Source organism: Lineus longissimus, chromosome 6 (assembly GCF_910592395.1).
Source record: "Lineus longissimus chromosome 6, tnLinLong1.2, whole genome shotgun sequence".
In the NCBI taxonomy this organism is placed as follows: Eukaryota; Metazoa; Nemertea; class Pilidiophora; order Heteronemertea; family Lineidae; genus Lineus; species Lineus longissimus.
This window is the reverse complement of record NC_088313.1, coordinates 18,901,492-18,927,546: the sequence shown is the minus strand read 5'-3', so window position 1 is coordinate 18,927,546 and position 26,055 is coordinate 18,901,492. Positions and strand designations below refer to the sequence as shown.

General features: G+C 42.5%; 3 protein-coding genes across 3 annotated transcripts; 1 reads left to right on the top strand and 2 right to left on the bottom strand.

Annotated features, from left to right (window-relative positions):
* Positions 1 to 4,095: 4,095 nt before the first annotated feature.
* LOC135489118 (cilia- and flagella-associated protein 206-like) lies at positions 4,096 to 10,015 on the bottom strand. Its single transcript, XM_064774301.1, has 14 exons — positions 9,889 to 10,015; positions 9,266 to 9,391; positions 8,908 to 8,991; positions 8,389 to 8,668; positions 7,895 to 8,053; positions 7,523 to 7,728; positions 7,154 to 7,273; positions 6,802 to 6,906; positions 6,542 to 6,628; positions 6,110 to 6,357; positions 5,791 to 5,890; positions 5,425 to 5,568; positions 5,090 to 5,178; positions 4,096 to 4,840 (listed from the first exon to the last, which is right to left on the bottom strand). The coding sequence occupies exons 2-14, from the start codon at positions 9,371 to 9,373 to the stop codon at positions 4,696 to 4,698; spliced, it is 1,875 nt and encodes a 624-aa protein (XP_064630371.1). The 5' UTR covers positions 9,374 to 9,391; positions 9,889 to 10,015; the 3' UTR covers positions 4,096 to 4,695.
* Positions 10,016 to 10,227: 212 nt separating this feature from the next.
* LOC135490025 (rhotekin-like) lies at positions 10,228 to 22,996 on the top strand. Its single transcript, XM_064775672.1, has 12 exons — positions 10,228 to 10,410; positions 10,608 to 10,868; positions 16,806 to 16,999; positions 17,193 to 17,302; positions 17,434 to 17,554; positions 17,867 to 18,026; positions 18,300 to 18,331; positions 18,569 to 18,675; positions 19,042 to 19,166; positions 19,335 to 19,460; positions 19,761 to 19,920; positions 20,175 to 22,996. Exons 1-12 carry the CDS (start codon positions 10,228 to 10,230, stop codon positions 20,411 to 20,413), a joined length of 1,818 nt encoding a protein of 605 aa, XP_064631742.1. The 3' UTR covers positions 20,414 to 22,996.
* Positions 22,997 to 23,390: 394 nt separating this feature from the next.
* LOC135489281 (lysoplasmalogenase TMEM86A-like) lies at positions 23,391 to 25,824 on the bottom strand. The gene is made up of 2 exons (XM_064774566.1): positions 25,624 to 25,824; positions 23,391 to 24,296 (listed from the first exon to the last, which is right to left on the bottom strand). Exons 1-2 carry the CDS (start codon positions 25,674 to 25,676, stop codon positions 23,600 to 23,602), a joined length of 750 nt encoding a protein of 249 aa, XP_064630636.1. The 5' UTR covers positions 25,677 to 25,824; the 3' UTR covers positions 23,391 to 23,599.
* Between the last annotated feature and the right edge of the window lie 231 nt (positions 25,825 to 26,055).

Here is a 26,055-nt window from a genome sequence, read left to right as displayed (position 1 = left end):
ATTGTTCAAAGTCACCCACTGTGACGGTACGAAGTAATAGGCCTAACCAGCTGACCGAATCGGCTTAGCAGCTGAGTAGTTTTGCAAAGTGAGAGAGACCAGACAGTCACAACCAAACCGACAGCCTCATCGCATTGCGAAAACGAACGATGCGAGAGTTGAGACAATCACAACCAGGCCGTATTCACCCTTGCAACTCAACCGTCTTGAGAGATGAGACAAACAAAACCAGAACGAATCGGAACTAGCAGCTCCACCATCTTACCAAAACAGTGAGAGCAATGGGACTGTCACATCCAGACCGAATCGCCCAAGGTAACTCTGCAGACTTGTCATACCGTGAGGCAGTTTGTACTGTCACAGCGAGACCGAATTGGACCTGGCTGTCCCCCTTCTTGTCGGTACGGTGCCAGAGATGGGACTGCCACAACGAGACTATTTCATGCCTGACAGCCTCACCTGTGTTGCCGAAACGGTTAGATGCTTGAGACAGTTACAGCTCCACCATATCGCTAACACTGTATAGATGAGACAGTCACAACCTGACCAAATAGAGCCTGGCTGCTCCACCTGTACGGTGCTTTCAAAACGGGGCGAGAGTTGAGACAGTCACAACCAACCCAAGTTGGCAGTCTCACTGTCTTGCCAACACGACGAGTCTGAAGAGACTGTCAAAGCATGACAGAATGAGCTCTGGCTGCATCGAAGCAAGAAAGATAAAAGAGCCACAGCAAGACTGAGTCAGATTGGACAGAGAGGTTAGACAGTCATGACCATACCGAATCGGGCCTAACAGCTCCACCGTCTTTTTACACGGTAGAGATTAGACAGTCACAACCTGATCAACTCCGCCTGTGCTTTCAAAACTGGGCGACAGTTGAGACAGTCACCACCACGCCAAATTGGCAGCCCAACACGTGTCTTGCCAACACGATGAATCTGTAGAGACTGTCAACGCATTACCAAATGAGCCCTTGCTGCACCAGAGACATGAGAGAGATGAGACAGCCACAACAAGAACGAATCGGGCAGGGCAGATGTACCGGTGAGAGAGTTAAGACGGTCACAAACAGAATCGGCCCTTTGCAGTTGAACCGTCTTTGCCAACATGGTGAGACAGCTGGAGCAGCCATAACACAAATTGCGTGTGGTTGCTCAACGGCATTACGAAGACAGTTGAGATAGTTGAGATTTTCACAACCAAGCCAAATTCGCCAAGGCTATCCTATCACCAACACGGCGATAGACATAAGAAAGCCACATCCATACCGTATCGGCAAAGGCAGCTCATGCCGTCTTGCCAAAAGGGTTAGAGATAAGACAGTCACAACCAGACCCAATCGGACCTGGCTGCCAACACCACACGGTGTGATAGAATGACACTGTAACTACAAGACCAAATCGAACCGGGCTGATCCTTGGGTGTTGCAAACACGGTGATAGAGTGAAATGAATAGTGACAAACAGACCGAATGGGGCCTGGCCTGGCAACAAGAGCGAATCAGAACTGGCTGCGCCTCCGTCTCCCCAAAACTATGAGCCACGAATCGGCCAAGACAAATCAGCCGGCTGCCAAAACGGTGATGTAGTAACACAGTCACAACCAAACCGAGTCGGGCCAAGCAGCTCTGCTGCCCAGCCAATGTGACAGCGATAAGACAGTCGCAACCAGACCAAATAGGAGAGTTCAGACAGTCACAACCACAGAATCGTTCCTTGATGCTCCACTGTCTGGCCACTACGGTGTATAAGACTATCAGTACCAGTCCAAATCAAACCGGCTATCTCTGCCAAAACAGTCAGAGAATGGAGACAGTCACAGTCAAGCCGAATTGGTCCTAGCAGCTCACCAACACAATGAATGTGATAGGACTATCAAAGCATGACAGAATGAGCTCGATAGCCGCCCCCACCGTTTTGCAAAGACAGTAAGAGGGATGAGACAGCCACAACAGAACCGAACCAGGGCAGACAGCTCCATCGTTATGCCAACACAGTCTGTTAGATAAGACGGTCAGACCGAATAAGACCGGGTAGATTCAGAGGTGAGATATTCATAAGTAAGCAGACTGAATCGGCCCTTTGCAGCTGACCGTGTTGCCAACACAATGAGAGAGATGTGACAGTCATAACTCATAACCACACCTAATCGCATGAGACAGCGCTCCACGACTTTCACAACCAGGCAAAATTGGCCCTGGTCGTAGTAAAGTAGTCTATTAGTAAAGTGACAGTGATAGAGTTGAGACAATCGCAACCAGATCGAATTGGCCCTTGGAGCTACACCGGACGTGTTGCCGACAAGGTCAGAGAGATGAGACAGCCGCAAACTGACCGTGTTGGCAACACTATGAGCTGTCAAGCCAGGTTGCTCAGTTCGACCCTTCACCGCGACAGCAAGACGGTGGAGCTGCCAAAGCCAATTCTACCTGGTTGTGGCTGTCTCAACTCTCTCACCACTTGGCAAGACGGTGGAACTGTCTTCGACGATTCGGACTAGTTGTGGCTGCATCATCTCCATTTTGGCCAAACGTTGGGGACAACCAGGTCCCATTCGGTTGTGACAGTCTTTACGCTCTCACCATGTTGGCAAGACGTTGGAACGGCTGGGCCCCATTCGCATGGCTGTATTAGTCATAAATCTCTCGCCGTGTTTGTAAAGACGCGCTGCCTCCCCGGTTCGGTCTCTCAGCTATCAGTCAGTTGGTAAGACGAAGAGTCTGTCAGGTCTCATTTAGTCTGGTTTAGGCTGGACCATCTCCTACACCATGTTGACAAGACACCAGTCGCGTTCAGGTGCTGGCTGCCTTGTCTCGCTTATTTGGAGAGCAAGACGGTGTAGCTGTCAGGACCAATTCGGCCTGGTTGTGTCCGTCTCGGTGGAGCGACGAGGCCCGATTCGCCAGGCTGTGATAGTCTTATCTCCCTCGCCGCGTTTGCAAGACAGCGGAGAAGCCACGCCTGATTCTCTCACTCCATGTTGGCAGACAGTGGAGCAGCGAAGACCGATTCGCCAGGCTGTGATAGTCTCATCTCCCTCGCCGTGTCTGCAAGACAGCGGAGAAGCCACACCTGTTTCTCTCACTCCATGTTGGCAGACGGTGGAGCAGCGAAGACCGATTCGCCAGGCTGTATTGGTCTTATCTCCCTCGCCGTGTCTGCAAGACAGCGGAGAAGCCACACCTGATTCTCACACTCCATGTTGACAGACGGTGGAGCAGCGAAGACCGATTCGCCAGGCTGTGATAGTCTTATCTCCCTCGCCGCGTTTGCAAGACAGCGGAGAAGCCACTCCTGATTTTCACACTCCATGTTGACAGACGGTGGAGCAGCGAAGACCGATTCGCCAGGCTGTGACAGTCTCATCTCCCTCGCCGCGTTTGCAAGACAGCGGAGAAGCCACGCCTGATTCTCACACTCCATGTTGACAGACGGTGGAGCAGCAAAGACCGATTCGCCAGGCTGTGATAGTCTTATCTCCCTCGCTGCGTTTGCAAGACAGCGGAGAAGCCACACCTGATTCTCACACTCCATGTTGACAGACGGTGGAGCAGCAAAGACCGATTCGCCAGGCTGTGATAGTTTTATCTCCCTCGCCGTGTCTGCAAGACAGCGGAGAAGCCACACCTGTTTCTCTCACTCCATGTTGGCAGACGGTGGAGCAGCGAAGACCGATTCGCCAGGCTGTATTGGTCTTATCTCCCTCGCCGTGTCTGCAAGACAGCGGAGAAGCCTTGCCTGTTTCTCTCACTCCATGTTGGCAGACGGTGGAGCAGCGAAGACAGATTCACCAGGCTGTGATAGTCTTATCTCCCTCACCGCGTTTGCAAGACAGTGGAGAAGCCACACCCGTTTCTCTCACTCCATGTTGACAGACGGTGGAGCAGCGAAGACCGATTCGCCAGGCTGTGATAGGCTTATCTCTCTCGCCGCGTTTGCAAGACAGTGGAGAAGTGTTCTGTTTGTGGCCGTCACATCTTTGTCCTCGTATTAGCAAGACGGAGGAGATGCCTGAGCTTAGTTGGAGCTACTATGCTCAATCCCGTCCGAGACAGCATCAGATATTTCTTTGGAAAAAGAATCAAAAGCCAGCAATTTGCACACAAAAAGAAGGTTTTATTGGCTGCACTTTTTTGAAACAGTGGACGGACTTATCTATCACAGGCAAATTATTCAGAAATATGAAATACAGTATGTTCTTCATTCAGGGGGGGGGGGGGGGCGACTCCCATGGCACCAGCAGACATCTCTCTTAGCACCCTCCCTCCCAATTAGAGGCAGCGGTTTTGAACCCAAATGGGCCAACTTCACCTCTGTAATCTGGACATCTCCCTATCAAGGACAGCATATGTCAGTTCCAAGACTGTCCTTAATAGAGAGATTCCCTGCACAGTACACCTGGGAAGAATCTGGTACCCTTTTGGTGAAGAGGGAAACTAGTTGGAACTGCTTTTCATGGTCTTTGACTTAACATTAACAGTTGAAAACACATGATTAATGATGACAATGACTTTAAGCAATAGAAAGAACATCAGGCATACAAGTATTTTCTATTGTATAACCTCAATAATACTTTTCTGTACATGTAAAAGTAAGGTTCTGTGCTTTTTTTATAAATAAATACTTCAAAACAACCAGCAGACTACAGATTGTAATTTAATGTCTGTGTATTGAGTCCTCTATCGGTTACTGTTCTTATGTCTGGTCGACATCGATGGTCAGATCTACCTTCTCCATATTTGTAGGCAAGTCCAGCCCACAGCCGCGGAGACCAGCAAGGAAAACTTGAGGTTTGGGAACATTCGAATAGCCATCTGTCTTTGTCTGGGTTGTGGCTTCCCTGGAAAGGTACAAAAATGCAATTAGTGTCTGCAAGCTAAAATCAAAGTGAGTGCAAGATCTGATTGATACAAATTTATCATATACACCAGGTGATTGCTATGTCAGTTGCCTGGTAGAACAATGCAACAATGAGTACATTGCAAAATCTGCTACTCCTTGTAGCCACAGGAACCTCACAGAAGGGAAGGTATCAATAATTCCAAATGGAATCTGGCACAATAACAAGAGCATTCTAGTCACGACTTACTTTGGCAGGTACACCTGGGAAATGTTGTCTCTTCTCAAGTTGCTGAGGTTCGTCTGGACGGAATGTGTGATCTTGGTTCTCAGATTAGCCTAAATAGGAAAACGTCACAATCACAATAAGAGGAGAGCAGCTTCCTACCTTGCATACATCTTACTCACATGAGTCTAAAAGAGAGGTAGCTTTACATGAAACTCATGCAGGTAAAAACTCAGAGAGAAAGGGTGTGGCTCCAGTAATATGCCCGTACACTAATAAGACATTTTCCAGTGGTTGTTCTTAACTGTAATTTGACATGCTGAATCATACAATGTCTGTAAACCATGTTAGAAACCTACCAGTTTGATTGCTTTCCTTCTGAGTTCCCACTCATTCCATTCATATGACTTGACAATATTAGCCTCGAGGATGTGAGTGTCTGTCTGAGTGCCGCTGTCACATTTAGTCACTGGCTTCTCAATCATCTTGCCCGGGTCCTTGCCCTGTAATTAACAACAAAGATATAGGTACAGAACACTGCTGGATCTCATGAAAGCAGTGCTTGGAATAGAAATTAGAACCAACACATGTTTCCGATTTGTTTTAGACTTGAGGCAAAGGCAACAGCCATAAATACCTTATCTGAACACCTCTGGTAACTATTTTCGATGCCATGAATCGTTTTGTAGACTGGATGCATTTCGAAGGAAGAAGTCGACACTAACCTGGGAGTAGGGTGTGATGGTTGCAAACTGGGTGTGAAGTTCAAGGAGCTGTATCAGTTCTGGACTTCTCTTGGCAGCCTCTGCAGCCATCTGAATATATCTACAAAAGAAAGTAAAGATTTCATTTTGATTGAAGCCATTACTTTTTCTAACTGGATGCAGTAAGTAATGTCATCCCATATGAATTTCAGAAAGAGGATGGAAAGACTCGAATTGAGTGCCTCAGGCCTCAGTTGTCTTTGATTTTAAAGTTATCGAGCTGGAAAAGTACAGAAGAGCATATGCCTTTTCATGTCACCCAAGGTAAAGCATTACCTACCCTTCAGGATTTTCAGCAAAGTCGTAAGCAGCATCTTTTGACGAGAAGCCATAGTAGTGGTCATTATATCTCAATACACCTATATCTGGGTTGCTCGGGAGGAGTAAACAGTCATTTTGGACCAGCGACCATCCACAGTAACCCTTATACTGCAGTGGTAACCTATTGAAGTTTTTTGTAGTTTCTGGGAAGAGCCATTCCATTTTCTTGAAGTCTTTTGGGTCAACACGATGCTCTTCTCCACTGGTCTGCAAGACAAGGGAAAAATTGAAGATGTACAGAAATGTCTGAATGACTAAACCACAAAAATTACAAGTCATAATATGCACATCTAACAAGCCAATTTCGTACCTTCTTTTATTTCCTCTTTTGAGATGCAGACCAAACAGTCAGACCTTTATCTTTTAAAATATGTGATTCTCTTTTACTTACAGCTCTCCTTCGTTCTTCATCAGACAGGACTGTCACACCCTCCATGAAAGGATTTAACACCTCATCAGTGAAGATCTCATTGTGAGCCTGAAAGCAGAGACAATTCAGATAGAATTTAATGGGTTGTCAAGTCAATTTCTTGTTTATTATTGTTGGTTCCGAGGACAGCTAAAATTTAACAGCGGTGATCCTTCCAAAAGCTGAACCCACTGATCTCCCTGATCTACCCTGAGCGAATTGATTGAAGGTTGTTTGCTCACCTTTGTGAATGGTTCCAAACTGGCCAAGATGTTACTGAGGACACTCAGCAGGACCATCTCATCCTGGAAGCCACACCACAAATGTGCCAGCTGGATAAACTGGGGCTGCAATCGAAATAAAAGAATAATGAAATTCGCTTGAGGACAGGATTTTGTCCGACAAAGATCAGTAACAAAGACCATGTCAAAACATCTTTAAAGAGGAGGGAAGGACACATTTCAATAACACATATTTCAAAAGGTTTCCTCTAAAGTCGTGTGTTCCAATATTTCCAAAGATATCTCGGCACCCTAGGTGGCTATGTTTTCAGTTTCCTAAAGCCTCGGATGTGACAAAGGAAAGAGTCCTTACATAAACTTGTGCAGTAGGTACTGCGGTCTTAGACTGGACAGTAGCTTGCAGCTGCTCCATACGTGCTGCCAGCTGTGATTCCAACATCTCGACCTGCTGGGCACAAGCTATGATGTCATTCTGCAACGAAAAGGAAAATGGATTGATTCGGAGAGACAAATTCGTGATTACCTCAAGGATGAAGTCATTAACAAACGAGTCACCGCAGTCATTGGTAAATCCAAGCTTATAAGGTTCTAGCACTGTGAAACACATCCTTATCTTTGTTTTAGTCTTCACCCAAAGTCTGTGAATTAGTATCAGATGACATGGGTGTTAAGACACATTCTTCAATGAGATGTCTTTTGTCTCACTGTGAATTCAACTCACCAGTAAGATCTTGAGGTAAGTCTCATGCTGCCTTGCATTGATGAGAGCCTCCTTTAGGAGTTGGGTAGGCGGACCTTCCTGACTACTGTCACCCCTCAGCTTCTGAATCAATGCTGTGTACCTGTAGGAGATGCTCAAGGTGTTCTGGATCTCAGCATCGACATTCTGGGTGGTGGCAGGAATTGCTTCATTCAGGATGGCAGGTACTGGAATTGACATGACAATATAGAAGACACGGAATTTGTCACTTTTTATCCTAGACTGAGACATGATTAAAGACAAACAGACCTACATGTACCTGGTGTATGCATTACTAATCAACCTTCTCTGACCAACTTAACCTTAAGCGGATGGAGATATCTTTTAACTTACAGTCATCAATCCCCTCTCCTCCTTTGCCGCATTCCTTGTTGAACAATCTGATCCCAGTCACAATCTGGGTCAACTCCTGCAGCTGTCTCTCCTTGTCTCTCTTGGTCAGAGCCATGAAGGTACCGAGCTCAGTCTGAGGGAAGACACTCTGCAAGGCAGCTGTGGAGGACAAAGCGTTAAATTAACCTGTAATACTAGGGCAAAGTCGCCAGTGCTAGTGCTTACATGCCAAGTCTCATCAATCTACATGTGAAAAAGTCAATTACTTTGATAAGCAAACTGAATAATTAGCTTGTCTTTCATTTCAAAAATGGTCTTTCTAGAAGTCGAGCACTCTGCTGTCCACAAGAAATTTTAATTCGTCAATGACATGAGAGCTGTTTGTAGTACAATGACTTGAGGTACAAGGCCTTGGCTCGTTATAGTTAAGACAGTTAATAAGCTATGCATTACTAATTCTTATCACACATTTCATTTCAACATCTTGAACACACCTGTTGCTTCTCGCACCACTGCAATATCTGTTGGGCTTCCCAAACCAGATCTCAAGAGGACGGCAGAGACAATCTTGCGGTACAAACTCTCCAACTCCTCCCGTGTCCTTGCTCGACTGTCAGTGATTTCACGGATGACAGGCTGGAGACGAGAATCGAGGACTCGTCGGTGTTCATCCAGGAAGTCGTTCCTGGTTGTGTAGTTCATGTCAAAGTACACCTGCATCTTGATGGTATCCAGAGATGGGGACCTCGAGTCCAGGAGACGGTCAACACAAATCTGCAAGACGCCATAGAAGATCATCATCACAGAATGTTACTATAATTGTATGATCACAGGGACAGGGTCACAGCACGAGGTTTGAGTTGAGCATATGTTGTCAGACTCAGAATTCTTCTTTATTTCATTCCTAATGATTGGTATACTAGTAGGTCCAAGGATAGGACAGTAATTTCATACAGTCATGTAAGTTTACAAGCTTTTGTGTAATGGTTAACAGAATAGCTTAGATTACTAACCTTGATGAGTTTTTGTACGTCATCTTTAGTGAGGGTGCGGTCTACATTGAATTCATTACTGGGATCCAACACAACGGCTTTAACCTGAAAAGATATGCATGCAATGCGATAATATTACAACCACTTTGCTGAGAATCAGAAATGCCATCCCTTTTTCTCATTATTTCTCCACAAAAACTTTCATATCTGTGCACACAAGGCAGAGGAGAAAACAGTACTTTCTTTCTGGATGGGACTTTATTCAGACATTATGTAACATTATTGTATTTTTACGTATTTAAATTGACATTCAGTAGGTTTTACCTATATCGCAGTATACAGTCTAAAACAAAGCTTACATTGATTACAATATACTAACCATGAAAGCCACCAATGTTTCTGAGACAGCCTGGCCTTTACTGGCACACTCTTGAGCTATCTCCCGGATTATGTTCTTGATGACACTCTCAGCTTGCGCTCGCGACATCTTAGGTTTTTTTTCAGTCTGAAACAAAAAAGATATTTGGGAAATCAGACCATTGATTTCAGAACAACACTTCACCTGATGAGAAAATACAAGTTGTTGAAGAGAAGTTGCATGTGGAGCCTACAGCTCATGATGAGGAGAGGGCTGGTGCAATGGTAGTATAAAGAGATTATGGAACATAAAGAATGGAAGGATTATTATATGGAAGTCGAACATATTCACAGGTGACAGAGCTAGAGAGGGGGGGGTCAGCAGAGCTGAGCCTGAGGTGTCCCAGACCGTAGGCGTAGACAACAGTGATCATAAGGGCTTCGTTGAAAAAGAGGCAACAGGCACAATGTTGTGGTTTAGATCAACTGCACTACTTTGACGGCATAAATCCAATCGCAAACACTGACAGTGTCCGATAATAGATCAGTATTTAGCATCCGGAAATTGACAACAGCAGAGAAACGAGATATCGCATCGAAAAAGTACTGGGTAAACGTTAATTTGAAGCATTGCACGATATTTACCGAAGCAGGATTAGAGTAATTGTATCATATGCAGTCCCTTAAATTGCTATATGTGAGTTTTTCGATAGTTTTTAGTGGGAAAACCGCTAAACTGGCGAAGTTTTCCAGTGCAATGTTTACTTCGAGCCTTGGAAACCGAAAACACACGAAGAAATTTTTACCAACATGCAAAATTGCTGTAAAGTATAAGTGACATAATCAAAATAATACCTGCTGGTACTTAATAATCTGAATTAACTGAAATTAGTAAACATTGTGTTTGCAACTCAATGTGTCCTGAGATATTTGAAATTTAAAACAAGATAATAGATGGCGCTTGCGGCGGATAAAAATTTCAAAATGGCCACTCGAAAACGGAAGCGCGAATTTCAAGACGATTTTCAACAAGAATCGCGAGTTACTGATGCTATTCCGACAGGTAGCGATGGTGCGAAGGTTCCAGCAAAGAGGCAGCGTATAGAGAAGCCTGAAAAACTCATAATCAAACCCCCCATCTTTCCATTATCGGCTAGAAAACTTCGCGTAAGTAAAAAAAATAACATTTCGTTGTTTTTTTCTGAATTTTTCGAATTCCATGGTTGCCGGGCATCCGTCATAAGTTAGGCGTCCCGAACTTCGGTGGTCGGCCTTGATCGTCATCAATCACCAATCCCGTCCAATGGCAATGATGATGATCTGGAAGACGACAGGCTCAGTAATGCCAGTTTCCTTTGTTTCAGGCCCGTAAGAAAGACGACTCCTCTCCTAGAGACACATTTGCTAGAGCAGCTTCATTGAGAAAGAGCAAGCGTAACAGCCTGAGCAACCTCTCATTAGCCTCGATAAAGGCCCCAATACTCACATTGAAGGGGACCCTGCAGAAGAAGGTGGCAAAAGCAGTTAGAAAGCGGTCCATGAAAGGGTTGAAAGATTACAGCCTACCTCTAGAGAACACAACTGTCTTCAGTCGGTACATTATGGATGCACAAAGAGCAGCCAAGGTAAATTCCTTTTCATTTCAATTTATGGTCCTTGATTTTTAACTCTATTGATACTGTGATGGAATCGCATCTGGTCCCCATGTCTTCAGTTATTACAAAATTGTAGTGAAGTATTTTAGTAAAATGCATGGTAGGCCTACTGTGTATGTTGAACTAGGCGTAAGTCCCACCCATGCCATATTGTATTATTGATTATGACAAATGTATTACTTCTTAAGGCTTTACATGTAGAAAACAGTATTTTAGAAATAGTATTCTAAAGAGACCTCGAGATAAGCCTTGATAAGTCTACTTCATTGTGAAAATAAGAACATCAAACAAACAGCACATTAATCAGTTTTCCTGTCCTCTGATTTGAGGCCAAATGATAATCGCTATCAGAAAATATGGGTCAATAACAAAAATTTGATGAGACAATTGGTTCGATGTCCTGTAATGTATAAACCACCAGCTAGAGTAAATTACGTTTCATTGTTTTTCATTGGGCGGCCATACACTGGCTTGATAATGGTCAGGAACCCAGATATACTGCTTACATGTGTAAGCTATCTCAACCAATGTGACTCAACAACGCGTGTTGGTTTTCTTGTAGGTACATGTAGTAGGTACAGGATTTCCACCCAAAATGGGCTGTTTAATTTGATGGAATGGCCTTTACTAACAATTTCCCTGTCCCATAACATTCCTTTTAAATACTGAATTGGTTGGACCTTTACTAATTACATGTATTTTAAGTTAGAGGTGGCAGATTAGAGCAATTATCGCTGTAAACACCAGTATTGAGCACTTTTCCTGTTTGGTGCGCTTGAATTCATCCATTGAATTGATAACTTCCCGAGATGTTTTGTTATGGAGGTACTGGACCCCCTGCAGTCATACAGTGTAAGCACTAGAGTTCTGCTAGCAGCTGGCTATCAAGCTAAAAATAGCTATGTAGTTACTAAACTGATGCAGAGTCTGTGTTCAGGACAAAGAGTGTGTGTATTCTATAGATTTGAAGCTATGATCAATAATGAATGACATGGGGTTATACTGGCTCTGTCCTGTTGGGCTAGCATTGTTGAGCCATTGCTGATTGTGATAGTGATGGCTATACTAGTATCAACCAGCAGACTGTGTTCTACAGTATGTTGAGGATAATTGTTGTTCACACACAGTAAGCACTGAGTGATCAGTGTGTCCTACTCTATTGCATCCTCTATGTGATAAACAATGAACCAGTTAGAAGTACACATTTGATGACTTGGAATACTGTAGGTCAGTGCAATTCTTGCTTGGTTCGATTTCATTGGAACTTTCGACCAGGACTTGTAAATCAGTGAAGCCAGCTGGACATTTCGTGGAGTCCTTGGAAATAACTTTTCGACAATTTACTCTCTCAGTCACTTTCTTTGTTCCATTCTTCTGTTGGACGGGATTGACTAAATTGAGGGATATCTGGAGCACAAAGACTTCGATAGTCATTCCGGATGCTAAATAAAAAGCTATTGCGTGATGGTAATGAGTAATATGTAAATTCCTGGTATCTAGAGGAGAACCCTCAGGCTTTCTCTCCGTGTGATTTGACTGTCTCAAGTGTCTGGTCTGACCAAGGGTCTTGCATTCAAGATAGTTTTCATTCATGTCTGGGGTCATATTTGGATTCTACAGATTTCCCATTTGTGATCTGTGACTTGATTGCTTTATAGCCATTAAAAAACACTACTGCATATGGTCTAATTGCAAAGATAATAAAACTGATGAATCTCCATGGTTACTGATTCTGTGTCCCGGAGTTATATTCTGTTGGATGCGGTCTCAGATTATGATTCAGTGTTGGAATTGGTCGTCATTGAACCATCTTCCGCTGGATCAATGAAGCTAGAATGACACATGCGTGGAGAATAGCCTTCTCGTGCAGATTGCTTTGTGTGGCAAGTGTAACCTTGGTCTAGCGGGGTACATTTGCACTTGTGGCAGAGTGGACTCCTTTGACTTTTGTTTCATTATTTAGGCTGTCTGGTGGATCGTTCTAGGATGTAATATGCCGCAAATGTGGAGACGATATTGATATTTGTATGGCAATTAGCATCTTTTATGATATTCTGTGGCCTGGATATTTGATGATTCAGTGACTGTGGACTACTACTGTTGTGAGGAGAAACTTGAATATGCTACACACACACTGACACTGAAGTGGGTACTTGAGTATGTAGCAGACTGCTTTGGAGATTGAAGGTAAACAAATAGTAACAGCATCCTTATACTCCGGAGATCACCTCATCACTCATTCCAGGAAATATCTCAAGTTGTGTTTTGGAACGGTATAGTTAAGAATCTACTATAAACTTTACTTGTGGATTAAAGTCTTATTGGAACTGAGATTTGGACATTGGTTGAAGTGTTACTGGCTATCCAACCTAACTGACCTGAAGTGTTATTATTGAAGGCACGTGGCACGTGGATAAGCATGGATCTTATCACTGTTTGGACAGATGTAAGTATGTCATATCGTTTACTGTGTATCCATTTGTTAGGGTTTTATGGCCCAGGTAGGGGGCAGCATGGAATCAATGGACAGGACAGGAGCAGCAATGGTTCTGTACACATCGGTAATTTCTTAACTGTAGTAGTGTTAGTTAGTTGCAGCAGAAGCCCCCTTACATGCCTTAAACAGATAAAACACAAGAGCACAGTTGAAAGACGGTCATTGATGTCATGCTGAATCGCGTCTTCTACAGCCCTAAATCAATAGTATCGAAATGAAATTGCCACAGATGGGGTTTACAGTAGTATTAGGTATAATTTCATTCATTATTTCCTGATCAATCAGGTGCCTATTCTTACCTGTCCCATCAAATGTCACACCATTCAAACTCGAGCAACACATTGAGGAATATTGATATTTCCGTGTCGTTGCCGATGTTGGATCGAGGATAAAACACTGCGCGGCAGCGCGATATTGATTCGATGCGAGTTGCAGGAGAAGCCATTGGATCAAGACCGTGTACATGAATAGTACAACGCCGTATATTTCGTATGGTATACGCTGTAGGATTCTCAATTCCTAAGCTTATGATTTTATATTTAGTTAGTTGAGGCCGTTGTTGACATGGATTTACCTTGTTTGTTCTTCTTCGTCAGTGACTGACTACGAAAACCATGGGCAATTTGGGATAGAGGCCCTGCTTTGATAAACAGCTGTGTGTGTCCAATCATTTTGTAGGAGTCCGCACTGAAGGAATCTTGGTTTCTGAAGGCCTCGGTGGAGGAAAACACCCATTGATTTGACTGGATTCTGTGACATTCATGTGGTTTAACGTCATTAGTCACAAGTGTGGCTGTTGGATGGTGCCATCAGAGGTTATTGCAGCGACCTGCAATAATTATCGCATGTAGCGAGATCTTGTTAGCTCTGTGGTGATTGCGGGTGCTTGTGAAACATCATCTAATAGGGTCGTTATAACTCATCAAAAGTATCTTCAGGTATTGTCATCATCATCTGACTCCATTAGAATACATGGTTGAATTATCTGTGATTTATGCCTGAGGAAATCTGATTACATTTTTTGATACAATGTAGATTATTCAGCCTATCAGTTAGTTTTTCTGCACAGCATAACTAACAAGTTGTCTATTAGATGGTAGTTAATGTGGTGTAGATCTATTCTATTCGGATCATTGTTCCATGGTCGGTCAACATGCTTGTTTTTGCTTCTCTGGATTTTAAGTGACGATTTTACTCAGCTGCTAAAATCTGTCTTAACATGTTCTGATCCCAAACAAGGTCTGTTCTGTCAGGTATCTGTTTTTACAACATTTGTTTTTAGACACAGCAATACATGTCTTACTGAGCATCATCATATTGCCAAAGATCATTGGGATTATCGGATATGTTATATTGTATGGAGACATGAAGAAGCATCAGTTTGACATTTACCAAGACCCCGTGGTATTAGTCATGCAGGATTAGAGGAGGGAGCAAGATGCATTGGCACTGTTGCATTCAGGAAAACGTTCTATGCATGTCCAACTTGTTTCCAATAGGTCTCAGTGCCTGAATTCCACTAGGACCCCAGTGGGACAAACTCGTGTCCAGTTGAGTCCAGTTGCTTCTTTCGAACGTCATGACAAGTGGGAGTGCAGAAAAATTATATTCATGAATATGAAACATGGCCCTTTTGTTGTGGAATGATTAGCAGAAATCCTGTAGATAATCGCCAGTCATCCTATCTCATCATGGCGCCCGACCTTTGGTGATAAGACATACGAATGCATGGCATGTGTATGATACTTACAATGTCTGACCCATCAGTGTGGCTGAAAATGGGTACATATAGGTCTGCATAGGAGGCAAAGTCTGTCATAACCAAGTTAATTTTTGCCATAAGTTGACCTAGAAGTGCAGATAGGCCTACTGACGAATTGTAATTATCAACAACTGAATGATAGTCCTTTGTTGCCTATGAAATGTCATCTGGATCGATTAAATACTATCATGTGTGATTACATTTATGATGATGAGTACAACAGCACTTTGCGACCAAGTGATTGTTGTCAGCACTTGAGCTGAGTACACGTTTATCTTACAGTGGGAATCATGAACTGATTCCCCACTTGACTTAATTTTCAACAGTTTTCCTGCTCATCATAATTTTGAAACTTGATTTTCATTCATTGAAGACAATCTCATTGACTGAAACATGAAACTAGACTGGCATCAATCCTTCTCGAACGAAACTCCTGTTCCTGTAGTAGGGCCGAAATATCAAAAAGGAATAAGCCAAGTTTATGGATCTCTCATATACAATAGGTCTGAATCATAGATTGGCTTCAAGTTAAAATGTATTTTTAAGTGGGAATTTTTATGTTCAAGTGGACAACCTGTTGATCATGTTGACTTGGTAGGTGGTCAACCAGGCTTTGGTTTATCTAATGGCTTTACAATGTAAAGGAATCAGTAGGCCCTCTTGCCTATTGTTAAGTGTATTTTTGTGGTTTTGTATGATTCAGTGCTATCAGGAATCACTTTCATGGTCATACATTGCCTTAAAGGCTCGTTATCTCTCAGTTGATAGTTTTGATTTTGAGATGAGAATTAAAGTCCATTCACGTGTTGTTTGAACAATCATTCATTCATGGCTATTCAAGTACACAACCATGACAATTTGCCAAAGGTGTTCAGTGTAATGTCTATTGACAACTATTACAATTCAGGACCCATGCATTTGTACACTTGGACTGTGGAGCCTTCAGGCAAGTCTGGGGACAATGTGACCACTTTTTCCCATACCACAATTTCTATGCTGTGACTCAGGATCATTGGAAACAAACTCCCCACTCCGTAACACAGGACGTGGACTAGAAATGGCTAAAACATGCTTGAACACTTTTGCCTGCACTAATCACACGGACTTCATTCACGATCATGTAGAATTGTATTGACGGCTTGTGCAGGCTTTCGCTGTCAAAAGTGACAGCTCATATCCAAAATTGATCTGCTATGGTTAGATCTAAAAGTTTCATTTTGCGGATAACTTGGTTGTGAAAGACTGAACATGTGCACTGTTTTAGTCGCTTCTTTATTCTGAACCAAACGATGGAAAAGTGTCTTCCTATTGGGGCTCTGATTGGTCAGAATGTACGTTCAGCGCCCGAGTCGTCGAGCTCGAAGCGAGATCTGGTCGTGGGAGATCTCGATGTGTTCTACTATCGGCAGATGGCGTCTAAGTTGAAGGTAATAACAAAGGAGCCATGCTTTATCATTTTATACTGATTTCAAAATTTCCAGTTTCTTTACTCTGCAGGCTCCTGCTCATTGTCACTGGAAAAAAGGATGTGTATATTGTCGTAACTTAAAGATGTTGGAGGAAAAACAGAAAAGGTTTTTCTTCTGATGGTCACAGTGTTCTCCCATCAACATTTTCTCTCATGATCTTTACCATTGTATCTTTTCAGGATGCTGAGCTTCAGCAGAAGATCGAACGCGAGATCAAGATGCGTGACGGTACTGCTAAGCTACTGGCAGCATCCAAACACCCAGCCCAACTCATGGAGGCTGCCAAGTCCTTGTTGACGTCAAACACACGTGTCCTGTCATACATGTCCGAGTTACAGAAGAGGAAGTCTGAAGAAATTTTGAAGAAGCAGCAGTAAGTCTTTCAAGTCATTTGAAATCCACCTATACAGTGTTTTCACTGCCAGCTTGCCAGCCATATTGGATGGCAGAACAATGATATGTCATGCCTGACTGATAGAACCAACTTGTACGACCAGATCCAGATGTTCATGATGCCTCGGTGCTAGAAAACTCAGTTTGTCAATAAAGTTTCTTTTTCACTTCAGGTCGGAGAGTGTTGAAGGGGACCAAACGCCGTGCAAAGCTAAATTTGCCGTGTCAGACATTCGGATACCTCTCATGTGGAAAGACACGGATCATTTTAAGAACAAAGGAGGTAGGTTTATGAACAGAATCATACCGTATCGTATGCATTTAGAAAACATTGAAGACTGGTCTCAGAATGATTGCGGCACAGAGATATTGCACTCTTTATGTGTACGCTATTCAATCAATGTTTTATTTCAGATCACCGTCGGTATGCTGTATTCTGTCTCCTCAAGATTGGGACTGAAATATTCGACACGACGCTAGTCAAGGATGTGGATAGGAGTAAAACAGACATTACTTTTGATGATGTTATAATTTTGTAAGTTGTCAAGTTTGCATTACTTATTTGGACAAAGCCAGAGTCTCTATTAAAAACCAATAAACCCAATCGGTATCCAAACATAGTGGCAGAAGTGCTGACGGTGTAACACACCTCGTAGAATGATTCAGGCAAGAGTAAAGGGAGAAGATAACTTGGAAATAGTTTTGCACAGAGAAGTACGAATTGATAGCCATTGACATTGTCAGGTGCTGATCTAAAAAAGGGGCATCAGCAGCACCCCTCATTGTAGAAAATTCTTTGGTTTATGTAGTTTATAATATTGTTTTGCTATTCCTTCTCCTATTCCAGTGAGAACATTCCAAATGACTTCAAATTTGAGATAGAAATCTATTCCCATCAACTACACGAAGATGTTTCCATAGCTAGTACACCAAAGAAGATTAAGAAGAAGATTAATGACATTTCCTCGTCTATGGGCCGATCTGTAGGGCGACGGTTGTCTGGCTTAGTAAGTTTTAGCACATTAGTTTGATTCGTGTGGTCAGATTTAACAGCATCAGGCTATGCTTTGGGCCATTCTCATGTTAGATGTTAAAATCGTAATTGGTACAAAAAGTCTCTGCTCTCTAAGTCATGTTTTGCCATGACTGAAGGAGATGCTGTCACAACCACTCAACTTGCCCGTGATGTATGTGGTCTGGGCCACAGTCATCAAAGGCCTGGTAAATAATGTGTTACATTTTTGTTTGTTTTTTTCAATGATTCACATTGTACTTTCCAGAAAGAAGATGAGCTCATGAACAGCATGCTAGTGTAAGTTTGATCGAAAAATACCCACCAGATGGAAGGATTTTGGTGTTTTTAATGGTATATTCAGAAGAGCCTCACAGTGGTTACCGCTGCTGGGTACACCAAAAACATGATTTTGCTACCATGCAATAGGGCCAGGGTTTGATATGGAGGATGAAGAGAGAATGCCTGCCTGGATTTCATTACGCATTACACAAGATCATCACTTCATCATCATTTGCTTTCATATTGTATTTCCAGTGGTCCTCGCTTTGATCAGGTGGCGCATGCAACATTGAGACTATCAGATGTTAAAGGTGCTATTGGTATTTATGACTTGGTCATAGATACTCCCCCAACTAGTACAGGTGAGTGAAATCAAGAAAACGTTCAACCTTTTCCAGACTTTTTCCCCATCGTACTCCACTACATGTTCTACTTATTTTCCCTGTTCAAATGGAAAGTTATTTCCGTTAAACCCCGACCTGGGATGGGAAAGGTTGAGGTTAACAAGCCGCCTTATCATTTGCTGTTTAAGCACCACAGCGAGTGCATATGCCATGTATTATGTGCACAAGAAGCTACCTAGATGACTTGATCCGAGGGTATGACACTATGAGAGTTTTGTAATCTAAAGGATGCTGGCAAGTTGTATGAAAGCTACAATGTCATGTCATTATCCGACGTGTTTGAAATCATATTTTCCTAAGGTGATGAATCTTCCATTGTTTCAGAGAACACAAAACCAGATGGAACCTCATCTCAGGAACTTCCGATGTTTGGAAACTTCTGTTGTAACCTAGCAGTTCAACCCTACTGCCTTATTAACGAGACTATTTCAGGATATCTTAGTGTAGAGGTAAGAGTTAGATGATAATTGTTTCTGTCCTTTGGTCCTTTCCTTCAAATGATTTGTTGAACTTGACTCAGTATTCCTGAATTTTTTTGCTAACTTATTGAAAAGAATTAGCATTAAGGATTTTTCATATAGCATGTCAACTTCAATTGACTGTTTGATCTTTTTTAGGCTCATGATGACAACAAGAAATGGCAACGCTTTTGGTGCTCCCTTAAGAATCTTCAGTTGTCGTGTTGGCTTCAACCAGAGAATGCGGGGCTATGTGAGCCAGACTATTCTATACCAGTCACAAAGGTAGGCTTTCCCTCTGTAGTTTTCTACTGGGAAGTTGCAGAGTCGGAAGTAGTAGAAGTCGTCAAAACACCCCTGGAATCCCACCATTCAAGCTTAAAACTCATTTGTAGTCTCTCTGATCTTTGTAGTTCACTCTAAATTTCGAGTATGAGTTGCCTCACTACATCGGAGATTTGAAGAACACACTGTACATATGCTGAGACAGTCCGGGAGCTCGGTTCAAGAGATTATCATATTTAGTATTGAAGAAGCGTTGCCCAATGTCTTCTGACACTAAGTTACCAATAATTTGCTTTTCAGTTTTCCCAGATATCGGAAGCGTCGACGTCGACGTGTTCACGGCCGCATGGCATCCACGTTATGTCTCAGGGTGGTATCTATTCGTGTACATTGGCAGCAGAGAGTAAGGATGACAGAACACGATGGTGGGATGCGTTCCAACAGCATTTATTGGATCAAGGTGTGTATGATCAAATTCTTTCATGAGCAGTCGGCATTTTTTCTCGAAAAAACTAAGCTGTTGGTGATGTCAACGTTCTTAACATCACTTTGATCAAAAACGTTTGGCAGGTTTGGCTGTTGACGGTGCCCAAGTTTTGTAATTGTATTTGATGCTCGGATGGTTTCTGCCGACAAGCGTCTGGTTGAAGATGAAGGAGTTATTTCAAATGATATTCTCTTTGACATTATCGGATTCTTGTTCTTCTGTTTCAGCTTTATGGCTGCACGCTTGTGATCGCTTGATGGAGATCAAGAACCCTACCACGAGAAAGGTAGGATTCATAACACGGAAGCCGTCATTATACGATGAGATAGGAACGTCCTTAGATTCTGCCGATGAAGATACAAGGTCAACAAGTTCTGCGGATTCAGCGAGCGGTCGAAGTCACAGTCATAGTCCGATTACAAAGCAGATTAGTCTCAGTTATGAACTCCCGCATAATCAGTTTTAGGAAAACACTCCATGACTGACAATGTGATTCAATTACTCAGCAACAAACTCGTTGCTGCCTGGGATTATGGACAGTGTTGTGCAGTACCTTGTGGAACATGAGGTAAATACTAGGACCTTGGGAGAGGGTTGGGAAAGACTTGGCTATTTTGAAAGTTGCTCAAGCTTAGCCTGATGATGACCATTGCAGTGAAGGCTTACTTCTGCATGAGCCTAAAACTCTTGGGTGCCTTTTAGATACTGTTTAAATAACTCCTGGTTCCTACAGTTCTACATGAGAAACAACATGATTCCACTATAGTAGTGATGTTGTATAAAGTGGTGCTAAACTCGTTGTAATTTGCCCCATTTAGATGTAGAAGTGGGGCTTTGAATCGGATGCAAGGGGGTGTGGTGTTGGCTTCCTAGTCAAGGTTGTCTTGAAATAGTAATAAAGCCTGTGTAATAAACTTGAACCATAGGACAAATCCTAAACGTTTGACTTAACACATTATCCGTACACATCTACATGTAGTGTTATGTTAGTTGGACTAGAACCCGTTGTGGGTTTATGTATGCAACTGTCAATGCTTATCTTGTACCCACCTTCCTCCTTGATGAAAGGATGCCAATGCTTTACCTAACCCTTAGGAAAGGGGGGGGGGGTGTAAGATGGGCATTGAAAGTTGCATTTGCTGTCTCTACTTGTGGGTGTGGCAATCAATGTGGCTTATCTAAGATCATTATTAAGTACTAGTTGGTCGGTCTGAGATTACCACTGACAGTGACGTATTCGATGTATATTTGCAGTTTGATGGTTTAGACACTTATATTTTACTGAACAAATGTTATTTATGTATGTGTACCTTTGAGCAATCTGTATAAGTTTGTAGTTGTTAGAATTAGATAATCATACTCCAGTTAACCTGTGTAATACATGACGGCAATACATTGTACTTCTACCCTTTGAATATAAGTGTTATTCAGTTGCTGATTAATTGACGCATTGCAAAAGCCAGATCTGCAGAGTATCATGCACTTTCGCATTGCTTTCAAATAGGCTGTAATGTCTGCTTTTAGAATAAAAGCAACTGGCTGGTGCAGTGTTTGCAACTGGCTGGTGCAGTGTTTATCAAAGCCTGCTTCTAGAATGAAAGCAACTGGCTGGTGCAGTGTTTATTGCCTGCTTCTAGAATAAGAGCAACTCACTGGTGCAGTGTTTATTGATATGAAAGCAACTGGCTAAGGCAGTGTTTCTTGCCTGCTTCTAGAATAAGAGCAACTCACTGGTGCAGTTTGTATGGCATTCTGCTATTGCTGCTTGCTGTTGCTAGTGATGAGAGCTGGGGACTTATTCTTAATCAAACTGATGTTTTTCATAACAGGTTACATATAAAATGACACTTTGCATGTTTGGCACATTGATGTTGACTGTTTACATCTCTATTTTGAAATATCAGGCATGTTGATGTTAAAGTTAGTGGGGTTTTGAAGGTTTGGCAATAGTTTTATAAAATTTTAACAGACCAGGTGACCTACATTGTACATGGATGCAATCAGCTCAAGGAAGAAGATGAGCATTGAATAGCACTTTGAGCTTATGAAGTTGGTCTGGTCTGTTTCCATCATTTACTTTTGAAACTGTTAGCAAATGGTTTTGAATACGAGCGAAGACACATTCTTAGCAATATATGAGACCCTTTTGTGGTATTCTAAACCCTGGCATTTATGAAAAAATCTATAATCTTGGCGGCTCTCTTGAAGCTCCCTGCTTTTTACCCGTTTTCAGTGTTTGTTTGATGAGAAATTTACTGAATGCACACTCTCTAATATGGGGTATAATTGTACAACTCTCGTCTTATTTTGATACACTTTGTCAGATTTAGAGGAATCACTCTCATACTTCCAACCTCGAGTGTCTTCAGATCAAACGCAGCTAAGTAACTTCACTTTTAATGGGCACTATGACAATACTATCGTTTTTCTATACTTCAATTGTAGAGAACTGGCATGATAGATAGCTCAAGTTTAACTTCAATAAGACAAGTACCAGTTGCAATAAAATAATGAACCTGCAGTTGTGAGCCCCAGTACTGTGTGGTTAAAACATGTGACTCGCTCTACCAAAACTAGGCGCTTGTCGCATCTGAACTTGACAGGTTGATACAGACTTGTTGTTCATTTCCCTATTGTTGACCTTTTGTGAAATCTATTACAAACTGATTTGGTCACATTTCACAAAAGGTCTAAAATAGGGAAATGAACAACAAGTCCGTATCAACCTGTCAAGTTCAGATGCGACAAGCGCCTAGTTTTGGTAGAGCGGGTCACACATTTGGTTTGAATTCTAGTACCAGTATTGCTCTCTATTGGCATAACTTAATTTTAGTTGGTGAGGGGTATCAAACAGGTGAAATGTTTGAACTATCTACGTGTACTGTGGGACTTTTAGAGTTAAATATATGCATATTTGTGGTTGATAAATGTCACAATCATGTACTTGATGTCACTGTACACTTCAAGTGTGAACCGAGTTGTGAACTGTGTTCTTGCCTGTGGATGGAACATTTTGTGGAGTAAATGATTTCTATAGGTTTTTATTGAACATCTGAGTCATTGTTTCTTCTTTTGTTATAACCAGTAATGATGAGGCCTGGAAAGCCTGGAAGGGATGCTGCCATTGTGTTGCAGAATACAGTTGTCAGGTTAGAGAGGCCATCTTTCCAATGCTGATATCCTCAGAGTACAACTCCGTGGGATGTGAAAGGTTTTGTCACGAATGATTGGTTCCCCAATGCCAAGTTGGTGACAGTCACTGATGTCATGGATGTTTTCAAACCTTGATCTTTCCACTTCTCCACTCTTACAGCCCTGTCGACGTTGAATAAGGAAGAGCGAAGATTTCAATCAGATATCTGTTGACTTCAACAGACCCCTTTTAACTTGTAGCGGGTTAGCTCACTCCACAACAAAAAACAACACACTAGGTTTTACCTTAATGTGCTTTATTCAGGTACTACAATTATGAAACAAAAGACTAAACTAGTGAAAAATTAACAAAGAACTATTTACAAATTTATACTGGCAAACAGTACACTGTACTATATACACTAAAAGGTTTTGAGCTGTGAAGCCCAATTAACATATCACTGCCTACATGCCATGAGTTTAGCATGGGTGATCAGGCAAATTGTCAAATTTCCAGATTCTAAAATCCCAAGACTGAAATTGCAATAAGAAACTGCCCGATGTAATAAAGAGTCATGACAACGAGTGAGTCACCTTGGAAATGTGTAACCCACATGGCCACTCCCAGAGCGAGGTCAGATAGGCCAAACAGCCAGGCACCAAGAAAGGCTGTAAAAGAGGACACAGACCTGAGAAGTTTCATCCTGTTGGTGGCCTGTATGACCATGTAACAGAGCAAGGTCAGGTAGACCCCAGCAAGGACACGCATCAGGTTACTCATGCCAGGGAACAAGATTCCATACGTCACAATGGCCATTATGATCGGGAAGATTGTCCCAATGTCCATATCAAGTTTCAGTATGTCCTGATATGCGAATGCTTTGATGTAGAAGCCATGTCCGATCGCAAACGCCAGCATCCCAGGAATGAAACCCTCTGGATACACAAGGCATGCATCTCCAACACAACAACCTATTAAGCCGAAGAACACATATTTCTTGAATTTGTAGTCAAGTGTCCTGCCCGAGGTTGTGTCCACGAAGACGGTGAGGAAGATAATCGGGAGGCACTTTGCGACAGTTGTTGCCAGGCACGGTGTTGGCTTTGAGATATGTGGCTTACAGTAATAGAAATATACTACGATGGCACTTAGGAATGGGAGGATCCTCAAAAGGTCGACAGCTTTTACACTGGACGTGGAGATCTTGAAGGTGGTCCTGAAATGAGAAACATTGCTTCAGTAAAAGAAACAGTTGAGCATGTTGAGTACTGTTTGAGTTCTAACTCACTTATCGTTGCTTCGAGGAACAGACACAAAATTAGTCTTCAGTGTTGTCTCCATGGAGGATTCCAACCAGGAGGTGACTGTCGTCCTCATCTTTGCCGGGAGGCAAACCTTGTTTTCAGTGTCATACATCCCGTGAAGACACCAATCTGGAGGTGACTGTCCTCATCATTGCTTTGAGGAGCAGGCACAAAGCGAAGCGTCAGTGCCGTCTCAAAGAAGGATTCCAACCTACAAGTGGCTGTACGTCTTCATCCTTGAAGAGCAGACACAACGTCTTCTCAATGAAGGATTCTAGCCTGGAGGTGATTGTACTCATCTTTGCTTGGAAGCGCAGACATAAAACTTGTCTTCAGTGTCGTCTCCATGAAGGATTCCAGTCTGGAGGTGACTGACCTCATCTTTGTTTGGTAGAGTGGACACAAAGTTAAGCTAGCGTTCAGTGTTGTCTCAATGACAGATTCCAACCAGGCGAAGACTGTCCTCACTTTTACTTGGAAGAGCAGAGCAAAACTGGTCTTCAGACGACACTGGTCGAATTAGTTAGAACGATTGGGGTGTCAATCTGCCAAACTAGCAGCTAAACATCAGTCTTCAATCTGATATTGAGGTGATCAAAAGGTACAGGCTCAAGGTTGAAATCCTGGATCGAGAAGACACTGAAGACTAGCTTTGTGTCTGCTCTCACAGTAACGGTGAGGACAGTCTCCTCCAGGTTGGAATCCTTGATGGAGACAACACTGAAGACTGATTTTGTGTCTCCTGCTCCATGAAGTAAAGATGAGGACAGTCTCCGCCCAAGTAGGAATCCCCCCCCCCCCCCAAAAAGACCAAAAGAAACACAGACGAAATCGGAGAAAGGGAATTATGTTTTACGTTTTATCCATGATTCCCTAGTTGTTCTCTCAGCAATGCGTATTCCATGAGGTCAAATAGACTTGTATGCCAATAAAGTTTATCCAATCCTGTATTCCAAGCGTTTACTGTTAGTTTATCTATCATACCCAAGGGCCATCAGGCCTACAGCTTGCAACGTGGGACAAAGTTGAATAAAATTTATGATTCTCTCTATTTTTCAGACATCTGTCACAACTGGCTAGTGTGTTGATATTGGCAGATGTTCTTTATACAATTCACCGCCACTGTTCTGCTTTGAATAAAATTTGCTCAGGTGTTTATCAGCATAAATTTTGCTATTTCAAGACTTATAAAGCACTAATGTTTTAGCTTAAAATCGACTTTTCAATATGTTAACTTACCTCGTTTCTGTCTCTTCTTTGGCATATATCCCTCTTCGACGAAGCGCAGTCATCTTTAACTGAAGGAGCTCAAAATCACATCTGGTGTACAGCTTTTTCTTGCTAAACGCTACAGGAGTTTTACGAGGGAACACAAGTTTATGTTATGATCCCACTAGGCATGAACTACATTTGTATATACTTGGAGCATTGCCATTATACCGAACACAGTCAGCATTATGCCTTTATAAACTTTCTTTATGATTTTTCTGGTATCTGTGGCTACACGAATGGCAAAGACCATGCCAGCTAGGCCAGCAACTACTATTTGTGCACTATTCAAATGCAAAGCATTATTAGACAGATTTCTTTAGTATTTTTATAATGATAATGATAATAGCAATATCTTTCAAAGGTGTTTACCAATACACAATACACCAGACATAAACTAAC